The sequence below is a fragment of the Oncorhynchus masou genome, chromosome 6 (genome assembly GCF_036934945.1).
Source record: "Oncorhynchus masou masou isolate Uvic2021 chromosome 6, UVic_Omas_1.1, whole genome shotgun sequence".
Lineage (NCBI taxonomy): Eukaryota > Metazoa > Chordata > Actinopteri > Salmoniformes > Salmonidae > Oncorhynchus > Oncorhynchus masou.
In genome coordinates, this window is record NC_088217.1 from 47,992,793 (window position 1) to 48,019,328 (window position 26,536).

The following is a 26,536-nucleotide window of genomic DNA, read 5'->3' on the forward strand; positions in this document are numbered from 1 at the left end:
CTGTTCAAATGAACGGCGCTCCTCTTCCCATGATTATGAGTGAGTTAGGAATTCTTTTTGCACCTCAGCTGAGATTACACAGTCAGTAGCTGAAAAAAAACAACGCCGTGAATTATAAATTGTCAGGCTATTGTACGTCTTTCTAAATGTTGTGTTGAATTCCTGAATTTTGAATGTTGTGCTCTCCTTCACTCACCTGCCACCTACCAACAATGACTCAGTAGGTCTATCGAAACACTCTTGCGAATCAAAAAAAAAAATCCCACACCAGCGTTTTAAAGCTCATCAAATATAAAACAATAATTTATTATTTCTCTCATTTTACAAGACATCAAATTGGGTACCTAATTAAGGGTTTGTTAAGCCGTGTTATTTGGAGGCTTACAAAAGGTAAAGGCGACTACAATGTGTTCTTAAAAACAAAAAGAACATGGAAAGATTCTGATTTCAACAAATGATCTGCTCTATTCTGATACATACGCGACATCACTTCTTGAAGGTGGAATATGTAACAGACGATACACACTGGATGTATAACTTTTGAAAAACAACCCCCTTTCAGATCGTCAATAACGGAAGTGTTTTGTTTGCAGAGAACGAGGAGGTTTTAGTTACATTTACAAAAGTCCTCTCAGGATTATGTGTTGACCTTGAAGCTAAATATTTATTTCAATAAGCAAAAGGTATGCATAACAGTAAAATACTGATAAGAGATATTTGTTAAAAATGAAATAAAACCCAAAAAATATGTAAATGTTGGCTGCTGTTTACTTATGGCACAGTCTTTACACACTTTAAAAACCTTCCAAAACCAAAATATTGTTGTGAAACACTATCAATATTATTCAAAAGAGTTTACAGTTGAGCAGACACTCTTATCCAGAGCGACTTACAGGAGAAATTAGGGTTAAGTGTCTTGCTCCAGGGCATGTCGGCAGATTTTTCACCTAGTTGGCTCTGGGATTCAAACCAGCAACCTTTAGGTTACTGGCCCAATGCTCTTAACCACTAGGCTACCTGCTGCCCCAAGAGCAAGCACAAAGGTAGAAAAGTTACTGAAAGCATTTGAAAACAGTCTGATAATCATTCTTATCATGTCAATCACCTTCAAAGTCGATCCGTGGAACACTCTGTGGAGCATCTCCCAACCGCCTGCAGGGGTCAAAAGTTCATTTAGAAACGGCTTTTCCTGTTTCATATTAACAAAATGTTGCCACATTGAACGAGGCAGGAAACTGTACCCCAATCCGTAGTGTCCTATTATTTACAGTACATTACACCGCAGGCCTGTCCTGTCCTGCCTACTACACTGTGGTGACGGACAGGAGGGAGTTGTACACTCGCGTGCCGTCAGGCGACTTAGCACCGTGAGTCAAAAGTTCCTGGATAGTCATCCAATTGTCAAAGATTTTCTTGTTCCTCTTTTTCATCATCTTTTTGTGGCTCAGTTCAATGATGTTGGGCTCCTTCTTGTCATCGTCCAGGCTGGCCTGTTCCTTCAGGCAGTCGGCGCGGCTCTGCTTCATGAACTCGCGCCGCTGCCTCTGCTCCTTGGCGCGCACCGCGTGCTGCTTCCTCTCCCCCTTGCTCCAGTACCGCCCCATCTTCAGCTCGCTGATGGCGTCGTCGTCTGTGGTCATGCCGCTGCGCTCCTCGTGGATACGCAGGGCGCGCTCCTTCAGCAGCTTGTCCCTGACGGGCCTCTTGGTGATGTAGCGCGTGCCGTCGCTGCGGATCTTCACCTTCCACTCCATCTTGGGATCCAGCATGTCTTCGGGGTTCACGGGGTCACCGCGGCTGACCAGACTGACCAGGCTCATCTGGCTCTGGGCGTACTCCACGGCAGACTTCTGCTGGATCAGCTGCATGTAGCTTTGGTAGTGCTGGGCGTGGGCTGGGATGTGGGCGTGTTTGTACAGGGAGCGGGGCTGGGCCAGCTTGTGAGTAGACTCTCCCAGCTTACGCTCCTTCCCCTCCGCTTGCAGGCCACACTCAGACTCCTTAGAGGAGGAGGGCCTGATTCTGCTGGGGCCACCGGCCTCCTGGACAGGAGACAGCAGAGGCTTGAGGATCCTGCTGTTGGGCCCTGCGCTGCTGGAGGCCCCAGACTCGCCCTGGTTCTCTGCCCCCCTGCGGAGGGAGTTGTCTGGGGACAGCTCTAGGGTGAGGGGGGTGCTGCGGCAGCTCTCACCGGTGTTGTAGGCGCTGGAGCTGTCCTTGTCTGACTTCTCGGGCAGCTCTGTGATGTCGGAGAGCTCATGGCGGCGAGCGTCAATGCTGGTGTTGTAGTTGTGGAAGCCGCTGTTGTGCAGCATCCAGGACTCGCGGTACTGCTCCCTCAGCTGCTGCATCTTGTGGGCCCGGACGATGTTGAGGCACTCCAGCTCAATGCTGCGCAGCTCCTCGTTCAGCAGCTCCAGCTCCTTGTCCACCCCCTCTTCGGCACCTCTAGCCCCTGCACTCTGGCAATACAGCTCCTGGGGGCCTCCCGCGCTCCTCACCTGGCACTTCAGCTCCAGGAGCTCTCGGAAGCGCTCACACTCGTCAGCGGGGATACCCAGGAAGTCAGCGTGGTCGTAGTCTGCGGAGATGAAGGACTCACCACTGAAGGGCAGGTCAATGCTTCCCAGGGTGTCCTGGCTGTAGGCCAGCTTCCTGCGGCTGCAGCTGCCCAGCGTGTTGGAGGCCGCAGTCTGGTCGTCCCCCAGGTTCTCCTGCTCAGAGCTCTCGTCGTTGCGCGTGCTCTCGTCGGTGCGGCCCACCCCGCTGTCTTTCTCGTGGTGATTGGACAACAGGGTGGCTGTGTCAGTCGTTCCACCATCCTCCTCACGCTTTTTCTGCAACACCAGGCAATAGGATGAATAATTGAATCACCTAACATTATTAAATGTGTTTTCTCTGTACTTATCATTGACTACAGTATGTGAACCTACCCGCTTCAGTACTACTAGATTTCGGTATGTAGAGTACAATGGGCCATTATGGCAACTGAGAATATTCGACTCTGTTTGGGAATTGGCTCATTGTCAGTGGACATGCAGGTGAGCATATGTGACTCTGTGAGTGATTGCTGACTCATGCTGTGTGTATGCATGTGTCTACAGTTCTGAGTGGCTCTATGCCGGCTGCTGTACACTACCTGCTGCAGCATGTTGGCGGTGAACTGCATGGCCTGGTGATGCTGCTGCTCCAGCATGTCCATGTGGAGGTCATCCAGGAAGTCATTCCTGTCATCATCCATCCAGCCCTCATCCAGCTGGGGCACAGGGGTAGAAGAGAGGAAGATGACTTCAGTCGCTGCCAATTAAGGCTACAGTACAACTATACAGACAACTATACACAGTCTATGCATGCCTAGTACTATAAAGGATTCTAGGAGGTGGGCGGTGAGTTTACCTGGATCTCTGGTCTGGCCACCAGTAGACACACATTCTGATTCTCCTCACTGGTCAACAGAGCCACAGCATCCTCCCGGTTCTGGATCTCAATCCCGTTGATCTGCAGCAAGCAGAAGGAATGGAATTAGAGACGGGCTCGGAGCTGGCAATGCATTCATTGGAAGCATTGTGAGTGTTCTTTATCCTTACCTGGATAATTCTATCTCCCTCTCTGATTCTGCCATCCTTTGCAGCGATGCTGTTAGGGTCAATCTAAAGAAAGAGAGAACAGGAGAGGATTTTTCATTTCAAGCAGACCTCCGGTCGGAGACGAAAGACGCAGCAAAAAGAAAGCGAGAAAAACATCTCTGCATAGAAGTAAATGCAATTCCTATCTGCAGGTTTTGATTTTCCTAATTCAGAGGTGCGCGGTCTGTTACCATAAGATGATACGTTCTATGCATCCATTATCCCCTTTTTTACACCCTAACAACTGGCCATTGTTGAAGGTGTGCCACATACCTCACTGACGTAGATCCCAGTCTCGTCTTCATCATCAGTCCTGTAGCAGACGGTCAACCCAAGCTTGTCCTGGATGTTGGCTCTGTACAAATCCACTTCCTGCAACAAAAACAGCAAATTAAACATCCCAGATGTGCTCTCTCCCAATGTGCGGAGGGGAGTTCCATGGTTGCTGTTGTTTTCTTAAAGACACACCCAGCAGTATATTGCGTTTAACCGAGGTTCAACATACACACACACACACACACACACACACACACACACACACAATGACCCATCAATCGTAATAATGACTCCTTTAATTGCGTGCAGCCGAGGCCCTGTAACTTTTCTAGGGGACAGTGACAGGATGAGGGATGATCCACTGGCTTGCAGCTAAGCAGTGTCCCGTTTGTCACTAGTCAACATCTGTAATCTGTAAGATACCGACCCTGATAGCATACCTCGGGGCCAGGGGGTGGAGAGACGGGTTAAACCCCCCCCCCCCCAACGCAACTGTTCTCTACCACAGCAGCAGCTGACTACTGAAATCTCCAAAACAGAACACGCAGAACACTCTGGGGTTTCAGACAGGGTAAAAAAAAAGAGAGGGATTTTCATAAACAAAGTGTACACAACATGTGACCTAATTTTCACAAGACTACAGTGACCTTTGCTTTACCGTGTCGTTACAGTGCAATACCCCTTTAAAATGCCCCCAGCCTATCGTCTGAATTGATAGTCAGACAAAATCAGGCTTTTGTTGTGGACCTACATCATAAGCCGTCTAAATGTCGCCTAAAATCACTCTGCAAATGTTTTAACGCAAGCATTCCAGTGTAAGCGTCTGTGAACACTGGGGCAGGGAGGACTGAGACAGGAACCCCTTCAAAGGAGGAACGGAAGAACATCAGCGGGATGGTGGTGGTGAGCTAAGAGCACCACAGGGAGGCCACTGGCTCCTTTTGTCATTGTCCACAGTATTAAGAGGGCTTCATCAGATCGACCTTGGGTCTAGGACAAGGTCAGGGCAGGGAGTCTGTGTTACTGTGCATCTGCGCTTTTGGCTCGGACAGCTTGAGCTCCCTGGCTTCATGTTTGGCGATTGGTTATTAATGCACTGCAGTAGTTGGGAGGGGAGGAGGGAAAGAGGGGGGAGCACCCTGAGACCTTGGAGTCTCTATCTCCTGGCTACATCCTTCCTCATCAGGGCCCCATCATGCCATTGTTAATGTGCATCATCAGATCCATCACTCTGGTTCCTATTATCGGTGCCATCTAATTATCGTCAGTGCATAAGCCTCTTGCAGCGCCCCCCCGCTCTAAAGCAAAGACGCATTAGGCGTTGTCACAAAATAAGTAATGATGTCACCATTTAGCATCTGCTCCTGGGTACTATGGAGAAAACAAGCCACTCGATTTCCGTCTGGCCTACATACTCAGTGTCGTTACGGGGATAGAGTGGGCTCAGCTCATCGATAACGGTGATATATTGGGAGAATGGGCCTTGCGGTGACTAACAGAGCTATTGGGACGGAGACACAGTGGCTCAGTGGTGGGACGGCTAGAGGAATACGGAGTCGCATGTCTGAATGTTTATCTTCATTGAGAAGGGGAGAAAGGCGGTGAGGTCGAGAGAGTGGGAGAAGAAGAGAGGGGGGATGGGTAGAGGAGGAGAAGGGGGAGAAGGGGGAGGGAGAAGACGAGGGAGTCGTCTGTATTTTACCTCATATTCCAGCTCCTCTCGCTCCATCTCCTGCTGCATACCCTCCAGGAAATCATTGGGGTCAAAGTACTCGTGCCCAGGGGAATGCCTATGAAAGCAATTCAACACAATAAAGATAGTTCCTACAGGCCTTGTCATGATTAATCTGTTATTACACAGAAATACAATCACAATACATGACAGTGCGTCAGTGTTAAGTGTGTCACTGGATTGAAATGAAATTATCCCAATGTCCCGAGCGTAAATCTTATCAAGTGACATCTCACGCAACCAGAGCTTTCAGTCAATTGTGAATTACTTGAGAATGGAAAACAAGTGCCCACATTCTTCTGTAAAAGTCTAAGTTTTAAATCAAGTTAAGAATTGTTTTTGGCCTGAGGTTAATCAGAAATGGAAATGCCATGTTTTTAATTTGACTCTGAAATCAATTAAAAATAACCACGATTGACCTAGTAAAGGGCAACTGCTCCTGACAATAATGTGTTTGAGTACCCAGACTGTGAGCTCCGGGCCACACATAGACACAGCTAGCGGACGACAGACAGGAAGTCATTTAATATGCAAACACAAATGAACAAGGCCATCTTCATTTGGCTGTGTGCCCCAGGACTTGACATCTCGCTTAGTAACAGGTGTAACATTCACATCTAACTTCCGTTAGAAGGCACACATACCAATTTGTTCGTGTGAAAACACACCAGGTTCCATTGTAATGAACTGGCAAAGTGACATTTTACAAAAAGCTGTATCAAAAATACTCCATCTTTACTTGAGCCCTTTCTATACTGACCAGTGACAAATGGTCAAAGGACTGGTTTTGCCTATCAAGTCCTTAACCAATCAGTGACCAGGAGGGAAAGAAAATAAGAAACAGAAGGATCTAGTCTTTTAACCCCATCCCTCCCCTTAACCCCAACCCATCCGATTAGACAGTGTACTGTAACTCACTCCTCGGGCATGAGGTATTGCTCCAACACAGCCACGGTGGGGGCGGCGGCAGGCAGCTTGGTGAGGGCCATGATGTGTTGGAAGGTGATGTCTGTCTGGGTGCTGATGTCCACCACCTGGGTGTCTGAGGCAGGGCTGGAGGGTTTGGGGCGGGGTGCCCGGCGAAGCACCTGGACCATGATGGGCTCCTTGGCTGTGCGGAAGGCCTCCACTGCCTGGTCATGGGTGGCCTTGGACAGGTCCTTCCCATTCACCTACACACACAGACAGAATATGGTTACTTTGAGATTATACCTATAGCCTTCCAGCCTTTGTGCTAACGCTAGTTAGTATTGGCTCGTGAAACTACCTCTCCCTTCCTTCGTACTGGACACAGAGACATTCAAATGGTGTCCATGAGTTCATCGGAGTCTGCTGGAAGTCGATTAAAGAGCCTCGTTGCCAAAATCCCAAAGTATCCCTTCAACTATAGAAGAACAGTGGTCTAAGGCACTGCATCTCAGTGCGTCACTACAGACAACATGGTTCGATTCCAGGTTGTATCACAACCGGCCGTGATTGGGAGTCCCGTAGGCCGTCATTGTAAATAAGAATTGGTTCTTAACTGAATTTGTTCTTAACCAAATTTGACTTTGAAAGGTCTCTTTAGTTTCTGAGAATAGTGGCTATATGACAGTTTTCTTGTACACACTGCTGTAACAACGTGAACGCAAATAGTACATGGCGTGATGAAACCGATTTAAATGACGCAGTTTATCTCTCTCAATTGCTTCCCCATCTCTCTCTCCTTAACAGGCTGGGGTTTATTGTAAGTAGATGGATATCGCTCCCTCATGCTACACGAGCCCTGATACCATCATAGCATAGATGATTAAACCCTCAGATCACCGGATGAGTGTGACTGTGGATTTCCACAAAACCGGGAGGAGAGTCTTCCAGCCTGACAGTGGTGTGTGATAACTTTCTACTGCCTCAGTCTGTTTTACAGGGTCACCACCCCGACGAAGCAGAATAGGACTTTAATTAAGACTGAGGGCCCTCTTTAATTAATCAAGGTCGTTAGAGAGGCTGCGTCGCGGAGCCCTTATTTAGCGAAGTCATTTCTGGGAAGTGAAGAATCTACCCTCCCATCAGAGATTAGCAGGCTGATGCAGTTTGTTAACCAGGGGAAATTAATTTGAGCAGTGGGCCGGGCTGCAGTGTCACACAGAAGAGGCTAATGACGTTGGGATGAGCCACGAAAGCCAATCCCCTCTCCTTATCAACCCGTATAATGAAGAGGATTTGTCATTGGATCTCATGAGAGATTTACAGCTTGTTACACATGCATTGTTTAGGGTCATACACAATAGTCAAAATACTATCGGATACTAAATATCATTTCATTCAAATGTGGAGCTATCCATGTTTTTACGTGACAAAACATGACAAAGAAAAATCCTGCAGAACTGTGGAACGTGCTGCACATGTTCACCAGAGCAAAAATCAGAGCCCAAAAAAAGTAAAGCAGGAAAGTCATTACGATGCCAAGAAGACATCACCGCAGGAGAAGAGCCCTCCTCCTGCGAGCAGTGCAGCACGGCACCCTGGGTCAGCAGACTGCCTGCCTGTACTCTCGGCTTATCAGGTCTCTCCCAGAGCCTCCGCCAGTTCCGCCCTCCATCAGCGCAGCATTTGGAATTTGTTCGTTTGTGATTCCTGGACGTGTGAGAGCTTTGATAGGATCTGAGCCCGGGGGCTCTTTGCAGTTCAGAGGCTGGCCACGCTCTCCTCTTCCCCCTGCCTGCTTCTCCACACACACGGCAGCCAGGCCGGGGCCAAGAGTGCACACTGTGAGCTCCCTGAGAAGACTGATAAAACCCTGTCTCAATTTAGAAAGACTCAAGTGATGCAATGGAGCTGGATGTCTAGGTTTATACCTATGGATGTCATTAGACATGTTATTCATTGTTTGAAACCTTTGTCTCTCCTCTCTCTCTCTCACACACACACACACACACACACACACACACACACACACACACACACACACACACACACACACACACACACACACACACACACACACACACACACAGGATTAAAGTGTGTAATTGGTTGATACTGTTTCCTCTGGCCATATTTTGTCTCGTTCTAATTCACAGCTTAACTGGGATACTGTAGAACAGGGACAGCAGCAATGTCAAGGTGACTAAATTATGGCATGTGTGCCGCCCTGGATTCTAGTTCCAGTCTGGTTGTGCTATCTAATGCCCACTATAATATCCACCACTCCCAAGTATTTGAGAGAACTTGCCAAATGTTTGTGGTAAATTGCCAAGTGCTCTATTGTAATATCTTAGAATGTGCTCCATTCCACAGAGCACTGAGCGTGCGCGTTTTTGGAGCGAGGATGAGGGGACATTGTGCACTTCAACTTTGAAGAGGTTATGTGCTCACTAATAACCAGAGAGGATTAATGCTAATCCCAGCCTCCAGGATAATTGGATCATCTCAAACGGGTTCAACTTCCACATCACAACTTGGCCAAAAGTAAGAGCTTCCATTTACAATTTGTATTGAATAATCGAGAGAAAATGGAATGAGAAGAAATGTGCAGAATCATTACGAAATTGAAATAAAAACTTTTAAAAAGTAATGTGAGGACGAGTGTTGAGAAAGAGGCTTTGAAAACAGACTACATAGAAAGAAGGTAAAAAATTAAGTTCCGCTCTCCCCTTTTCTGTCTCTCTTTGTCCATTTCTCTGGGTTAGCAGTGTTTGTTCAGATCAGCTGTGAGGAACAATCTTGTCTGTGTCCATCCCTCTCATAGACAGGCCTGGTTGCCTGGTTTAATCCCACTGGTCCTTGAAGGCAGTGACCCGGAGACAATGCCAGACCCCCCCCCCCTCCCGGAGAGCCCAGAGAATCCCGCCTCAGTGCCCTCAATGGGGGAGTCCCCTCCAAGGCAGGAAGGGGGTCCCACGGCCCTCATTCACCACCACACTCACCTCTGACATGGCACTGCCCAGTGCACTATGTAAGACACGTAGTATTCACAAACACAATATGCACAGCTCGCTATATCGCTGTCCATGCAAAACCATGTGCCGTCATAACCCTTAATCTTCACAGAGCCTAAGCATTCACATTCGGTTGTTGAAATTGAATCACTGAATACTGTCAAACAGTAATGAACAGTATTTCAAGATGTGTTATCAGTTAAAATCGACATAACATTTTAGAAGTATCAGCTGTGACGTTTGCATCAGCATTATGCCAAGCTTTAGAAAGCAGCAGTGAGTGACATGTAGAAATGGCTATGTAAAGTAGCTTTTGTACAGCCCTCCCTCAGTGAAGGGTCTCGTCAATCCAATTTTACTGACAAGAGGGCAACGAGCTCAGCTCTGGAATAGTAATGAGGTCTGAATGAGCTGCCTGGTGTATTTGTGACTATCCAGACAGACGGATTTACTTTGTCATGCCTTTCCTTCCATTAAGACAACACATCAGATCGCTGGCTTAGACTCGATATGAGTTTTGGAAGAAGTGGGACTTGGTATTCCACATAGAAGACTAAATGTTCTGCATTTTGACATTGGTCATAAAATGAGCTGTATCTTTTAATGTTGGACCTCAGACATTTATTTATTTATTTTTTATTTTACAGACGAGTCAGTTAAGAACAAATTCTTATTTTCAATGACGGCCTAGGAACAGTTGGTTTACTGCCCGTTCAGGGGCAGAACGACAGATTTGTACCTTGTCAGCTCGGGGATTTGAACTTGCAACCTTCCGGTTCCTAGTCCAACGCTCTAACCACTAGGCGACTCTGTTAAGCCCAGACATGTGTCCACGTCCTGGAGGTAATGAGGAACTCAAATGGAAAGCCCAGCCTTCCCTTATCCTCACTCAACCTCCCTCCATCGCCACACACCGCTAGAATGCAAATCAGGTCCAGATTAAGACTTTGCCATGAAGGCAGCAGGTAGGTGTGTGTGTATCAGCCTCTTCCTGATTGCTGACCTGCTGCCAAAATAGGCTTATCTGTCTGTTTGCGAGAACAGTAACTTTCATTCTGGCACAAGGCTGTAGCCTTCAAGTCATGTGGGGAAAAAAAACATCAACAGTGCCAATTTGGAGATGTATTGTTTGCTATCTTCAAAGGCCTACACATTTGAGCCAAGTCATACAATGCAACATGTTACAGTTGTCTGTGCTATAGGGCCTCTTCTCACTCTGAGAGATTGCCTAGAGATTGAGGAAATTCCCCCGGCTAGTCCTTTTACCGGAATGTAAACTTGCGAACATGTCACGTCTCGACATCTACCTCCGGAGGTCCTGCACGACACTCGCCCGACAGGTGCCCTCCTCCAAGCAGGGCAGTGTAAAAAGGAAGTCTTGTTAAGCCCAACACTTCTACAGGACAAAAAAACGTAATAGCAGAGCATTGTTTTTGAAACAGCGGAAATGTATAGGCATATTTCTTATATTAGACTTGTTTATTTGAGTTTTTACCTGAAATTGCAGTAAAAGCCGGTTACTCCGAAATTGACGCTGCTACTTTAAGGGAATATCAGAACACAATAAATGTTTTCAATGCAAAACCAAGCAGGAATGCAAGCAGCAACTACACCTTGAATGAACAACTTTTTCAGTCGCAATTTTTTTTTTCATGTAATGCTTTGCATGATATTGATGAAATGAAGCATGGTTTGTTCTAAGCAATCTAGCAATGGTTCCGCTATCGTTGGCTGAAGTTAGTCAGTTAGCTAGTACGTTAGCTGTGAGGAGGATGCACACATTGTGTTTAGCTTGCTATCTACAGGTAACTGCCAAAATAAAGGAAACACTTGAGTAAATGAGGAACACAAAGTATATTGAAAGCAGATTGTTTCCACACAGGTGTGTTTCCCAAGTTAATGAAGCAATACACATCCCATCATGCTTAGGGGTAAGGTATAAAAATGCCCAGATGCATGAAGCTGTTCTGGTGGCTCGTGGTGGCCCAACACCCTATTAAGAGATGTTGTGTTGGTTTTTTCCTTTATTTTGGCAGTTTCCTGTAGTTATGTATAATATGAACAACACTGTATGATAACGTTACTGTACTTTTACATTCATATGAGGGGGTAAGCCTTCATTTGTCTCTATGATGACGTTACTTGATGAAGCAAATGTTGTTAGCTAACATTAGCTTGCTAGCTAGCAGCTGAGAAACTTTGGCTGTTATTGTCTTGCAGCTAAATTAATGAGTTTACGGAGGAGAAAATAAACCATTTAAATGTCTGCACCTGCTTGTGAATTTTTCCAATTTTTCAAGAGTGTAAAATGGTTTTGTTGCATTAATCAAGATTGTAATGTGGTAGATGCATGGAAAGTTTCTCGCATAGCTAGTTGAACAGTGGTTTGCATGCTTACTGGCCAGTGGATAATGTGATATTTACGGTACATTTGATCTGCGAAGCAAGAATGTCACCCGTACTCTCTCTCTCGGCACGGAACATTCAATTGCTAATGCAAACTGAAAAGTTTATGTACATGTTATGTGTATTTTGTCCCAATGCCTCTCTTCTAACTTTTGTCTATCTGAATAAGCTTCTAGTTGTCCAAACTCCAACAACTCCTTTTTAAAAGAAGAGTACGTCATTAAAGACAGACTCCTTCTTGTCATTTTGATGAAGCAGACAGTGAGGTGAATGGAGTGGAAACTGCCAGGCAAAAGAAGTTGCCTTTCAACAGTGGGAAGGCAGGAAAGCCCTGGGAACCTCAGTCTATAGACACTTGTTCATAAGGGACCATGAGTGGCGATTGCTTCTCTCGCTCTCTAAAGTCGCTCTTTATGGTCCGATACACTTCTTAAGCAAATTCTTCAAAGTCTGCATTTTTCTGAAAACAGAGAGAGAGGAGGGCTGATGTGATAGAGAGAGTGAATGGAGGCTTGAGAGCTTAGTTTCAGGGGGCCTATAGCTGCTTGAGTGGAAGCGGGAGCGTTCCCAGTGTGGGTCAACCACAGTTAATACCTCTTTTATTTAACGTTGAACCATTTTTCAAAAAAAAAAAAGCAGTGCGAATCGAAGAGCTTGGTAATGGTCTCTCTCAGAGTGTGCGCAGCTTGTGTGTGTTTAATTCTTTTGACTGACTGTGGGGAAAGTCTTACCACACTCCGACAGTTAAAAACACAGCAGTCTTTATTTACTGCAGCAGGCAGGCTTACGGAGGATTACAGAACAAATAGCGAGAGACTAGTGCCGCTAATAAGCACGGCGGGCTGAGAAAGACACTACTCTTGCTTTCTCCTAATCTGATTTAAGCATGGGGCATTCTGTTATCCACAGCAGATCGGTAAAATATTCAGAATCACTTCCTTCAGGCATCCTGCTGCCTTCCACTGTCTTAATGAGCTCAGCGTCAGGTGCTAATCAAGAAAAAGAGGCTTTCCTAGTTTCTCACTCTAATGGAACCAGCATTATGTTTACATTTGACCTTTGTCATTTAGCAGACACTCTAATCCAGAGCGACTTCGTTAGTGCATTTGTCTTAAGATACTCTAGCTAGGTGAGACAGACACATTTCACAGTCTTAAGTACATGTTTCCTTAATAATAAAGTAGTCCGTGCTAGTAGAAAAAGACAAGTGGGAGTGTTAATGGGTTTTATTTTTTTTATTTTTTTTTGGGGGGGGGGATTCAGCTGTCCCAACATTTATTGGGAAGCTTGTTCCACCATTTGGCTGCCAGGGCAGTGAAGAGCTTTGACTGGGATGAGTGGGGGGTACAAAAGCCCAGAGGTGAAAGAACGGAGTGCTCAGGTTGGGGCACATTTTACTTGCAATTTGAACAATAGTTTTAACTGAGAAGATGACTGAGAACTGCTATGAACCAGGTTGTGCTGTCTGGCATCCACTTACAGTGGTCAGGATTGTTAAGAGAATACTGGTTGGAATATGTTCAAAGATTCATCCACCAACACTGGGGAATATATACACCACTGTTCAAAAGTCTGGGGTCACTTAGAAATGTCCTTGTTTTTGAAAGAAAAGACAATCTGTTGTCCATTAAAATAACATAAAATTGATCAGAAATACAGTGTCGACATTGTTAATGTTGTACTATTGTAGCTGGAAACGGCAGATTTGTTTTCTGGAATATCTACATAGGCTTACAGAGGCCCATTATTAGCAACCATCACTCCTGTGTTCCAATGGCACATTGTGTTAGCTAATCCAAGTTTATAATTTTAGAAAGGCTAATTGATCATTAGAAAACCATTTTGCAATTATGTTAACACAGCTGCAAACTGTTTTTTTGATTAAAGAAGCAATAAAACTGTCCATCTTTAGACTAGTTGAGTATCTGGAGCATCAGCATTTGTGGGTTCGATTACAAGCTCAAAATGGCCAGAAACAAAGACCTCTCTTCTGAAACTCATCAGTCTATTCTTGTTCTGAGAAATGAAGGCTATTCCATGAGAGAAATTGCCAAGAAACTGAAGGTCTCATACAACGCTGTGTACTACTCCCTTCACAGAACAGCGCAAACTGGCTATAACCAGAAAGGAAAGAGGAGTGGGAGGCCCCGGTGCACAACTGAGCAAGAGGACAAGTACATTAGAGTGTCTAGAAACAGATGCCTCACATGTCCTCAACTGGCAGCTTCATTAAATAGTACCCGCAAAACACTACCAGCCTTCTAGGCAGAGTTGTAAAAAAAAGCAATATCTCAGACTGGCCAATAAAAATAAAATATTAAGATGGGCAAAAGAACACATACACTGGACAGAGAACAGCATCCAGGAGTCGCCTCTTCACTGTTGCCATTGGAACACCAGAGTGATGGTTGCTGATAATGGGCCTCTGTGCGCCTATGTAGATATTCCATTAAAAAACACCTGCCGTTTCCAGGTACAATAGTCATTTACGACATTAACAATGTCTACACTGTATTTCTGATCAATTTGATATCATTTTAAATGGACAAAAAAAATAGCTTTTCTTTCAAAGACAAAGACATTTCTAAGTGACCACAAACTTTTGAACGGTAGTGTACATCGTCAGTCACATGCTTCTTTAGGAAATGTGTTAATGATGTACCCACAATAACAATCTGGACAACCCAAAACCCTGGATGAACGGAGATATCCATACAATGCTGAGAGCCTCTCCCAGACAAGCTCAACACATTCTGTGCTCGCTTCGAGGTAGACAATACCGAGCCATCCACGAAGACTCTCGCTGCTCCATACAACCAGGTGATTCCGCTCTCCGAGGCTGACGTGAGGAAAACTCCAGATGGTATCCCTTGTCATGCGTCTTCAGAGTGTGTGCTGACCAGCTGGTGGTGTGCTCAACCTGTCCCAGGCTGTGGTCCCCCACCTGCTTTAAGGATACCATCATCGTCCCAGTAACCAATAAAAACAAAGTGACATGCCCAAATGACTCACCCTGTCACGCTCACTTTAGAGTGTAGGAGTGCTTCGAGAGGTTGGTCATGGCCCACATCAAGGCCATCATGCCAGGCATACTGGACCCACTCCTAAACATTAAGAACGTCTGCTCGTTCCATGGCATAGATTGACCAAGGTGAATCCAGGTCAATCCCTTATTGATGTCACTTGTTAAATCCACTTCAAATCAGTGGAGATCATTTTTAAGCCTTGAGACATGGATTGTGTATGTGTACAATACACAATCCACGGGGAATGGAAGTAAGAGCCAGTCGCACTGGTTTGTGTCAAGAATTGCAACGCTGCTGGGTTTTTTTTCACACTCAACAGTGTCCTGTGTGTATCAAGAATGGTCCACCACCCAAAGGACATCCAGCCAACTTGAGAGGGAGGCATTGGAGTTAACATGCGCCAACATCCCTGTGGAACGCTTTCGACACCTTGTAGGGTCCATGCCTAGACCAATTGAGGCTGTTCTGAGGGCAAATGTTGTGCTATAAATTGTGCCTTCCTGTATTATACTTATGCCAGAATGTATTATTCTATTCTACTGCCATTTTACTTTATATTCATATGTTTTCTTATTGTTATTGCATTGTCGAGAAGGAACCCGCAAGAAAACATTTCGTTGGATGATGTTACCGTGCGTATCCCGTACATAAGATTAATAAAAACTTGATAGAACATCTGAACGTGAGGTAGAGTCTGCGCGTTATCCTCATGGTTGCCTCTATCTGGTTCTCCACAGTGAGGGCAGGGGATGGAGACAAAAGGGGAGCGGGGGCTCGACCCGGTGGGGTACTAATCACCGGCAGTGGGGCTGAGACCCAGGGCTCTGTCACCCTTCATTAGCGCTCTTATCTCACTCCGCTGGCCCACAATCACCCAGTCTCAGAGCTGCAGCCAGCCAGGCAGAGCAGCAGCACACAGGCTCATTTCTCCACACACCCTCTGTGAGGACTGACAGCAGATCCTATTTTATTCCAGCAGGCAGCAGCTCCATGTCTGTTAGCGCTACCATCATTTACTCAGGACGGCACCATCACAGATATAGTAGTCTCACTAATATGTAGAGCCAGTAGAAACAGCTGCTGTGTGTGTAACCTAGGGCTTCCTCTCTCAATCATCTCAGAAAGCTCCCCCCATCCGCAATCAAGCACACGTCCTGTGGTAGACAGACGGACACACGTTACAAACACAGCCAATCAAAATAGACGTTCAAATGACAGTGACTGGTGGCACCAAGCGGACTCCTGCAGGGATCGCAGCAGGGCCCGGGGCATCGTCAGCTCCTCGTCTCCACACAGGGATCATAGCTCTGGGTCTCAGGTGGCCCCACAAGTCACAGTAAAACAATCCCTGGTCACCACATTAACACTTAGCACCAGGGGCCTGAATGTAGCATGGGACAGTGATGGGCTCCCAGTGAATAGCAGCTCAGGGAGGGCCCTTCCTGCCTCCACCTCATAATGAGCCTCCATCATCTGCATTAAAATGTCCCCCGCCACTTTAATCCCTTCCCTCTGTTGGTTCAGATGGCTTCTTCATGATGGTATTTTGCGGACAGACACAGGGGACAGATTGGTGCATTCACATGGTAGGCTGACATGCACACAGATGATTTGTTTGGTTCTCTCTTAATCATGTCCTATCAGTATCAAATACATGACTGGTCTCTGGCTTTGTGCATAAGGCCTCAATGAAGGAGCTGTGTAACTGTAAATGAATAGTAACCACCCACACATAGCACAGGAATGGGTTTCGTTTGGATAAATGAACGCAAATCAAAGTACACTAGAACATTTCCCTGATAGCAAGAGGTGATGCTACCAAATGCATTATCACGAGTCTGAATAGTCTCTAGGTCTACAGTTGTGGCCAAAAGTTTTGAGAATGACACAAATATTAATTTCCACAAAGTTTGTTGCTTCAGTGTCTTTAGATATTTTTGTCATATGTTACTATGGAATAATGAAGTATAATTACAAGCATTTCATAAGTGTCAAAGGCTTTTATTGACAATTACATTAAGTTGATGCAAAGAGTCAAGACCTCTGCAATCCGCCCTGGCATGCTGTCAATTAACTTCTGGGCCACATCCTGACTGATGGCAGCCCATTCTTGCATAATCAATGCTTGGAGTTTGTGGGTTTTTGTTTGTCCACCCGCCTCTTGAGGATTGACCACAAGTTCTCAATGGGATTAAGGTGTGGGGAGTTTCCTGGCCATGGACCCAAAATATTGATGTTTTGTTCCCCGAGCCACTTAGTTATCACTTTTGCCTTACGGCAAGGTGCTCCATCATGCTGGAAAAGGCATTGTTCATCACCAAACTGTTCCTGGATGGTTGGGAGAAGTTGCTCTCGGAGGATGTGTTGATACCAGCAGCTGAATCAACTTTAGGAGATGGTCCTAGCGCTTGCTGGACTTTCTTGGGCGCCCTGAAGCCTGCGTCACAACAATTGACCCGCTCTCCTTGAAGTTCTTGATAATCCGATAAATGGTTGATTTAGGCGCAATCTTACTGGCAGCAATATCCTTGCCTGTGAAGCCCCTTTTTGTGCAAAGCAATGATGACGGCACGTGTTTCCTTGCAGGTAATCATGTTTGACAGAGGAAGAACAATGATTCCAAACACCACCCTCCTTTTGAAGCTTCCAGTCTGATATGCAAACTCAATCAGCATGACAGAGTGATCTCCAGCCTTGTCCTCGTCAACACTCACACCTGTATTAACGAGAGAATCACTGACATGATGTCAGCTGGTCCTTTTGTGGCAGGGCTGAAATGCAGTGGAAATGTTTTTTGGGGGATTCAGTTAATTTGCATGGCAAAGGGAGACTTTGCAATTAATTGCAATTCATCTGATCAATCTTCATAACAGTCTGGAGTATATGCAAATTGCCATCATACAAACTGAGGCAGCAGACTGTGAAAATTAATATTTGTGTCATTCTCAAAACTTTTGGCAACGACTGTACTGTGGGTTATTGTTTTAAACAAGACAATATAGATCTCTAATCGAAAAAAAGGTGGCTTATTCATGTTTATCGTCGAAGGAATGAGCGTTACACCGAGGCCTGTGATCAGGAGCGGGATCGATTTGGAGGTGTAGGGTCCGTCATGGTCTGGGGCTGTGTGTCACAGCATCATCAGACTGAGCATGTTGTCATTGCAGGCAATCTCAACGCTGTGCGTTACAGGGAAGACATCCTCCTCCCTCATGTGGTACCCTGCCTGCAGACTCATCCTGACATGACCTTCCAGCATGACAGTGCCAACAGCCATACTGCTCATTCTGTGCGTGATTTCCTACAAGACAGGAATGCCAGTGTTCTGTCATGGACAGCGAAGAGCCGGATCTCAATCCCATTGAGCACGTCTGGGACATGTTTAATCGGAGGGTGAGTGCTAGGCCCATTCCCCCTAGAAATGTCTAGGAACTTGCAGGTGCCATGGTGGAAGAGTGGGGTAACGTCTCACAGTAAGAACTGGCAAATCTGGTGCAGTCCATGAGGAGGAGATGCACTGCAGTACTTAATGCAGCTGGTGGCCACACCAGATACTGATTGTTATTTTTGATTTCGACCCCCCCCCATTTGTTCAGGGACACATTAGTCCATTTCAGTTAGTCACATGCCTGTGGAACTTGTTCAGTTTATGTCTCAGTTGTTGAATCTTATGTTCATACAAAAATGTACACATGTTAAGTTTGCTGAAAATAAACGCAGTTGAAACTGAGAGGACGCTTCTTTCTTTGCTGAGTTTATATCCGAAAATAGCATGCACACATGATAGAGGAAATATCATGTCCTCGTAAAAGGAACCGTCCCACCAGTCCGGCAGTCCTCCCACACAGTAACATCTGACTCCCATATCCATATGGGTCCAAATGATGATGTCTTTCTATTTCAGGAATCTGACGGATGTTTGTGGCAAATGTAATAATCTTTGTGTCATTGGTATAACCTTCAGTGTTGTATTTCCATCTGCCTGGTAGAATGGGCCCAGAGACCAACCCATGTCACTCCTGGCTAAGTGAAGAATAATACTTTACAATAATAAGTAGCCAACTACTGAACAAGTACACCATAGTGGGATTTCTGTGATACTGGCCCATATCCAAATAACCATACTAGCGTACTAAATAGTTTGAGGGAAAAAAAAATGTAGTTTTATAGTACGTGAAATTTCAACAAAAACCCCAACTATATATACACACACAACAGTATGTGGAACCCATTCAAATGAGTGTATTTGGCTATTTAAGCCAAACCTATTGCTGACATGTGTATAAAATCACGCACACGGCCATGCAATCTCCATAGACCAACATTGGCAGTAGAATGTCTTTACTGAAGAGCTCAATGACCTTCGATGTGACGCAGTGTCATAGGACGCCACCTTTCTAACAACTCACTTCGTCAAATGTCTAACCTGCTAAAGCCTCCCTGGTCAACTGTAAGTGCTGTTTATTGTAAAGTAGATACGTCTTGGAGCCACAACGTCTCAGCCGCGAAGTGGTACGCCACACAGGTTCACAGAACGGGACCGCAGGGTGCTGAAGCACGTAGCGTGCAAAAATCATCTGTCCTCGGTTGCAACACTCACTACTGAGTTCCAAACTGCCTCTGGAAGCAACGTCGGCACAATAACTGTTCGTCGGGGGCTGAAATGGGTTTCCATGGCCGAGCAACCGCACACAAGCCTAAGATCAATGCGCAATGTCAAGCGTCGGCTAGAGTGGTGTAAAGCTCGCCGCTTTGGACTCTGGAGCAGTGCAAACGCGTTCTCTGGAGTGGAGAACCATGCTTCACCATCTTGCATTCCGACAGACAAATCTGGGTTCAGCGGATGCCAGGAGAACGTTACCTGCCCCAATGCATAGTGGTGGAGGAAGAATAATGCCCCAATGCATAGTGGTGGAGGAAGAATAATGGTCTGGGGATGTTTTTCATGGTTCGGGCTAGGTCCCTTAAATCCAGTGAAGGGAAATCTTAACGCTACAGCATATAATGACATTCTAGATGATTCTGTACTTCCAACTTTGTGGTAACAAATTTGGGGAAGGCCCTTTCTTGTTTCATTATTGCAATGTCCTCCTGCACAAAGCGAGGTCCATACAGAAATGGTTTGTCGAGATCGGTGTGGAATAACTGGACTGGCCTGCACAGAGCCCTGACCTCAACCCCATCATACATTTTTGGGATGAATTGGAATGCCGACTGCAAGCCAGGCCTAATCGCCAAACATCAGTGCCCGACCTCACTAATGCTCTTGTGGATGAATGGAAGCATGTCCCCGCAGCAATGTTCCAACATCTAGTGGAAAGACTTCTCAGAAGAGTGGAGGCTGTTATAGCAGCAAAGGGGGGGACCAACAATGATTTTCGAATGAGATGTTCAACGAGCAGGTGTCCAGTAATCCAAAAGGCGGCATCTAATGCTCGATTGTGTTGACACCCGCTGCTATCAAACACGGAAATGACGAATGAATTCTACTAGATCGAATGCCGAAATGCCGAGTATGTAGTTTAAGTACAGCATGTAGTACACTAGTACGGGTATTCGGCCACGGCCACTGTGTATCAGAACAATGGGTGCACTTCCATGTACTTTCATCGAGTGTTAGTGATTCTCCCTTTGTGTTCTGTGCATTGCATAACTTCTTTCAGAATGTGTTTGTTGCGTCTGTGTTGCTGTGTCTACATATAGCGTCTCTGTTGCTGTGTCTACATATGGTGTCTGTGCTCCTCAGTGCCGTCCTCGGCCTGAGGAAGGAGGGATGGGGGACAGAGGGATGGAGGATAGGAGGGACGGGGGCTGGTGCGAGGAGGAGCACTCCCCCCAGTGGCTGCTAGCCACCTGCTCCAGTGTTGAACAGATGTGGAGGCGCACCAGGGTGAACCTGTCTCTTATTAAACAGTGTAGTGGGCTCCTCAGCGCAGCCTGCTTTGTCTGCCCACCCCGTCTCTGTCAAGCCTCATTACCAGGAGAGGGGGAGAGCCGTCCAGGAGCTCCACATGTCATGATGCTTTAATGACAGGGGTCCTGACAGTGGGGGTTGGGGTCACGGTGGACAAATATTTTCATTTCATTCTCTTCCGTCAGGCTGAAGGAAGACGTCATGCTTAAAATGTCTTTGGCCAGTTTCATGTACATCTGATGAAAATCAGAATACTTTGAAGTGAAAAATCTTGCTAGCAAATAACGGGTTCAATAGTATCTCCAACAGTTAGCTCCGATCACAAATGTTTCAATCTCTTTCTTTACCCCCAAACTGTCCCTCTATAACGAGCACTGTAAACGACGGCACAGGAAAGCAGCAGTGACAACGTTGTTGAGGCCAACTCCAGTCTGGATCGGAGCTTAAATGGGGGGGGGCTTGTGTTGAAGCTCTCATTAAGCCCGGGTCTTATACAAGACACAGACCGGCGCCGCGGCTATTACAGGCCACTTGTGGAGAGATTAGGAGCCGTGGGTCAGACAGGACTGTCACACAGAGTTTCCAGCGGCCCAACCATCAGTGCCCTGACAAAAGCAGCTGAACTTGCATCTCTGCACGGCGCTTACCTTTGAAGAGTGAGCTTGGGGTTCAGGCCTGTTCCAGGGGTCAAGTTTCTGTAGAGGGGACTGAGACAGTCCCTCCTCCCTCCCTACTGCACCTAACCTGCCCTACTCAAAGCTCTAATTATCTGGACTTCTTCTGCCTCCAGGACGCCTTTCACGCTGCTTACTAATACTCATTCCTTAACAGTGGCTTTTCAAAGAGTATCTTGATTGAAATCTTTGCCTTAACCGATTCTCACTTTTGGCATACCAACAATGACCGTCACGGCAACCAACAATGACCGTCACAGCAACCAGCTAATGCTGATTCAGCAGGGATACCTGTTGAAATGCAATTCTTATTAGAGATAACACACTCACTAGATAGGAGACTCGTATCCATAACAGCAATGTTTTCCCTGTCTGGGAGCAGCAGGTGTGTGTAAACGGTGAGATGTACAGAGAGCAGCATTGAGTGTTGTTCATCATTAAACCCTTAGGGAGCTGTGTGTGTGTGTGTGAGGGTAGAGTGGTGTGGGCAGTGGGCCAGGCAGCTTGATCAAGAGGATCTGTGTGTATCCCATCTCAGGGCTCACTGACACATACAGACCTCCTTGATCTACTCTGATTTCTGTATACAACCATAGTCCCAGCCTCATTGGATTCATTTAACACGTGTGCGGGCAAACGAAAACCTACCCCTTTGAACTGTCCCATGAGGTGGCCACATGGCACGGGGCACTGTCGGCACACGCCTGCGAGAACTTGGGCAAGCGTGCAGAGCGCAGACAGACAGATGCACGCCTGCATGCACTCACACACACACACACACACACACACACACACACACACACACACACACACACACACACACACACACACACACACACACACACACACACACACACACACACACACACACACACACACACACACACACACACACACACACAAAGGCTAAAAGCGGTCTAATCCACGCATGAGGATGGTGGAGAAACTGGCAGTGAGAATGTTCACCCACACCCAAATTAACACAAGAGCGTGACAATGAAACAACCACGACAGGATGTTGTGATATTGTATTCTTTTTTTTCTCCTAAAGGCATGCCGGCAGATTCACTTTTATTTCGACATTTTGTTCACCCTGTTCATTGGAAGCCCGGGCCACCCTCCCTGTCACAGTACAAGTTCTGTCCTGACAGGAAGTGACCTCACCTCAACCCTGGCCAAAGGCACACTCTTCAGGACAGTGAGTGAGTGACCAAAACAAATCTGCACAACAACACTTCCATGGTTTATGAGACACCGTCCCTGCGGCCACAAACGTCACGAAGATCTTCATTATTGTTCCCAATTAGAGCTGGTGGAGTGGCTGACGGCATGGCTAACAGGCTCTGGACCCTTAATGAGAACAGCTCTGCTCTCTCACCATCAGCTGATGGCTGCCAGAAATTGAGCCACACAAACTGGACGGGAGCAATGTCCACTCTTCTACTGCCCGCAGACAGAGAAAAACGGTTTTAATGTGCAAGGTTAATCAAATTGCTAAGCTTTTTCCCTTTCTGGCAATGTCACATTGAGATAATGCTTCATCTTTCAGCCAACAGAGTGGCTCGGAGAAACCAAGGCGGATAAACATCGTTCTTTAGTGCTTTATCATTCAATGTCAAGGTGCATCAATACAAAAAGATGTATCAAGTTGAATCGCATGATCTATGTGATCGGGGAGGAAGGAAGGGTTGCTGAATGGGCTTGTCCGAGGTTAGCTACCAGTGATGAACAGGGTTTGATGGGAAACATGGAGGAGCCGTGTCTATTCTGCCTGGATCAGTCTGTTCAGGTGGCGCTCCCTCCTGGTAGGAATAATGGGCAAGGCAGAGGGAGGGTGCCATAAGAGAAACAGTAGGATTCCGCCAGCTAACAGCCTGCCAATCAACAGTAATTGACAGGCAGAATAACAGCCTGGCTGTGGCTTAATAGGGAGAGGAACAAAGGGACATTGCCCTTCTATAGTACCATGTTCTTTTTTAAGGGGGGGGGGGGGTAAATAGAGGAGAGGGGCCTTTCACATCAGCTGTTTGATTTACCAAAACCCAGAATCCACTTAGCATCACAAAAACATACCCCTTTCCTACCTTTTAGTCATTCTGAAGCAGACCTGGAATGATCAAAGCAGGGTGATTTGCAGACCAAATACTGTCATCTCTCGCTAATGGGATGGAACAGAACATCTTTTTGGGGAATAATGAGGAAGATGCATACAGCGCTTGTTCGTAGAGTAGCTTAATCGAAACCAGCCAACACACAGCCTGCGACACTGCAGCACCTGTCTCACTAAACGGGCTTGTCATTGACGGTAATACGCTAACAACACTCTTCCTCAAAACAACACGGAGAAAAACGAAAAGCTCCTTTGTTTCTGCTCACAAGACTAAAAACCAGCCTGTCAGAGTGAGACACTTGGAGCTTAAGCTTTGTCTGCTGACACACTGTCTAGCTGTGTTCTTATTAGAACATGTTCAGTGATAGTGCACACCTGCTTTTAGATGACTATAGTAGGCCTACTGTACGTGAAGAAAGACTGGGAAAAAAGCATGCTTTGACTACAGGCAATGGTCATGTGTTTGATCCAAAGCACCCCCTTCTGGACAGAAATCAAACTACATGCTGAATGTCTGTCAAATCAAATCAAATTGTATTTGTCAGATGTGCTGAACACAACAGGGGTGGTAGACCTTACAGTGAGACGCTTACTCACGAGCCCTTAACCAACGACGCAGTTTTAAGAATAATACTCCCCAAGAAATAAGAAATAAAGTAACAAATAATTAAAGAGCAGCAGTAAAATAACAATAGGCTTATATACAGGGGTTACGGGTACAGAGTCAATGTGCGGGGGCACCGGTTAGTCGAGGTAATTGAGGTAATGTATACATTTGGGTAGAGTTATTAAAGTGACTTATGCATAGATAATAACAGAGAGTAGCAGCAGCGTAAAGGGGTGGGGTGCAAACTGTCCAGGTAGCCATTTGATTAGATGTTCAGTAGTCTTATGGCTTGGGGGTAGAAGCTGTTTAGAAGCCTCTTGGACCTAGACTTGGCCCTCCGGTACCGCTTACAGTGCAGTAGCAGAGAGAACAGTCTATGACTAGGGCTGTCATCCCCATTCATTCTCTTTCCCGTCATAACAAACATTTTAAAATGACAGTCAACTGAATTATAGTCCCTCACTGCTGGCTCGATCAACGTGTAATAAATTAAGCTCTTCTCGCCCTTCGAGACAGAGTAACTACTGTTAATTAGCATAGTAGGTTAATCTGAGGACAGAAGGGATGTAATCGACCGACTGGACTTTGACGAGCCATATGGTTCCCCACTCTACCAATCCCCTTTAGTCCTGGTTTTATCCCAGGCTGTACAATGTCCAACTGATCTTTTTCAATGTTGGTAATATATACACTGAATCAGAAGTGCCTTTCATCCTACAACAGGAAATCCCTGTGTGCTTGATGGGTACTAATACATTTATGTTCTGTCGGCTTGAACTTTTTCATTCAAATTAAAGGCTGCTAAATACAAAAATTCCTCATTGTTAAATAAACTGGGTTGAAAACAACAACAAACTACATTTGAATGACTCAAACACCTATACGACACCTCTTGTCTATTATCTCTGGAGAAAATGTGCCGACTGCTCATGATAGTGTTAAACATAAACCTAAAGTACGAGTCAACCAGGGGGTTAAAGTCAGAAGTGGCTGAGTCAGCGGTCTGTTGACAATGAGGAGGTGGGTTGTGATCAGCACACACTAACAGACACATTCAGAGAGCTGTCAACTTCATCATCAGCCCTCCTTTAACTACACCTCCTCATCACCGCTCCCTGACCCCGCACGCAGAGTTCACACTATCCAGCCAGGCAGCAACAACACTCTACTCCCACCCTGTTAGTCAACCTGCCCTAAACACACTGGGGATGAAACCAGCAGAGAAGCAAATGCAAAGAAAAAAAACACCAAACTACAAACACAAAGACACCAAAATATACAACACCAGAGAAACACTACAACCACAAACAGAAATATCCCAGCGAGTGAAGAAATCAGTTCGGTCACAGATGTAAAGCATTTACATAGCAGTAGACAACGAAACGTCTGCGTCCTATGTCCCTTTGCAGAACCTCTACACTTTCTGAGTCGACTTCTCGTATCAAATCAAATTGTATGTGTCACATACACGTGATTTAACAGCCCTGAAAGTTCAGCCGTTCAGGAGAAGGCAGAAGTGGTTACAGTACCTGGCAGACCTCATAGAGTAGTTTGTATTGCTCCTCAGGCTTCTGCAGGGTACAGAGGCTGCATCCCATGGTGGAGGAATCTCACCATCCAGTCTTCCCCTCCAGTCAGCCAGGCAGGTTGTCTCTCTCTGGGCTACTGGCTCACATGGAGCTGATGAGCCACTGACCAGTCTGCTCTGTCTCCCACTCTCCAAGGAAATAGGTTTAGCTGGCAGGATTTATATGAAGGCTGCGCAGCCAGCCGTGCGCGTGTGTCTATGAGTGTGTGTCTGAGTAGGAGTAAGCACGCTCTGCTCTCGGTCGGTCTCGCACTAACTCGCACGCACACTCCCCCACTCTCTGAGGCTCTTCCGCTCTGTTCTCAGCCTATATATACACACCCCCTCGTGCAAATTAAGCAGCCATTCACTGAATATTCATGAGGTACTGCCCCAATACGACTGTGTGTGTGGGGGGAGGGGGGGGGGGGGGGTTAAAACGGGGGAGGAGTGGGGGTAACCACAGACTATGCCAGCTGAAGTTTCATTAATTAACAATCATTACATCTATTGTGTCGAGGACAAAGTGAGTGACATGGAGGCTTTTTGTAGTCGCTGCAAACAAACATGACTTCCTCTCCTGGGGCCAGGAGAGCTCGTCAGTCTTAACCCTTCCAGACATTACATCTGAATCATTCAGTGCGGTGACAATGACCGGGGTCCCATGTGCACAGAGCC

At 46.2% G+C, this 26,536-nt stretch overlaps 1 protein-coding gene across 4 annotated transcripts in view; it reads right to left on the reverse strand.

The window, feature by feature from the left end:
- Positions 1–273: 273 nt before the first annotated feature.
- The window catches only part of pdzrn3b (PDZ domain containing RING finger 3b), a 132,340-nt gene continuing 106,077 nt past the window's right edge, over positions 274–26,536 (reverse strand). For 3 of the 4 annotated variants that reach the window (XM_064968896.1, XM_064968898.1, XM_064968897.1), the window contains 7 exons: positions 6,553–6,806; positions 5,605–5,692; positions 3,900–3,998; positions 3,588–3,650; positions 3,397–3,498; positions 3,140–3,256; positions 274–2,837 (listed from right to left, as the gene is read on the reverse strand). In XM_064968896.1, coding sequence (XP_064824968.1) covers positions 1,305–2,837; positions 3,140–3,256; positions 3,397–3,498; positions 3,588–3,650; positions 3,900–3,998; positions 5,605–5,692; positions 6,553–6,806 — 2,256 coding nt within the window. In that variant the 3' untranslated portion in view covers positions 274–1,304. Of the gene's footprint in view, positions 2,838–3,139; positions 3,257–3,396; positions 3,499–3,587; positions 3,651–3,899; positions 3,999–5,604; positions 5,693–6,552; positions 6,807–25,820; positions 26,140–26,536 lie in introns of those variants that run through there. The other variant, XM_064968899.1, reaches the window with a different exon arrangement.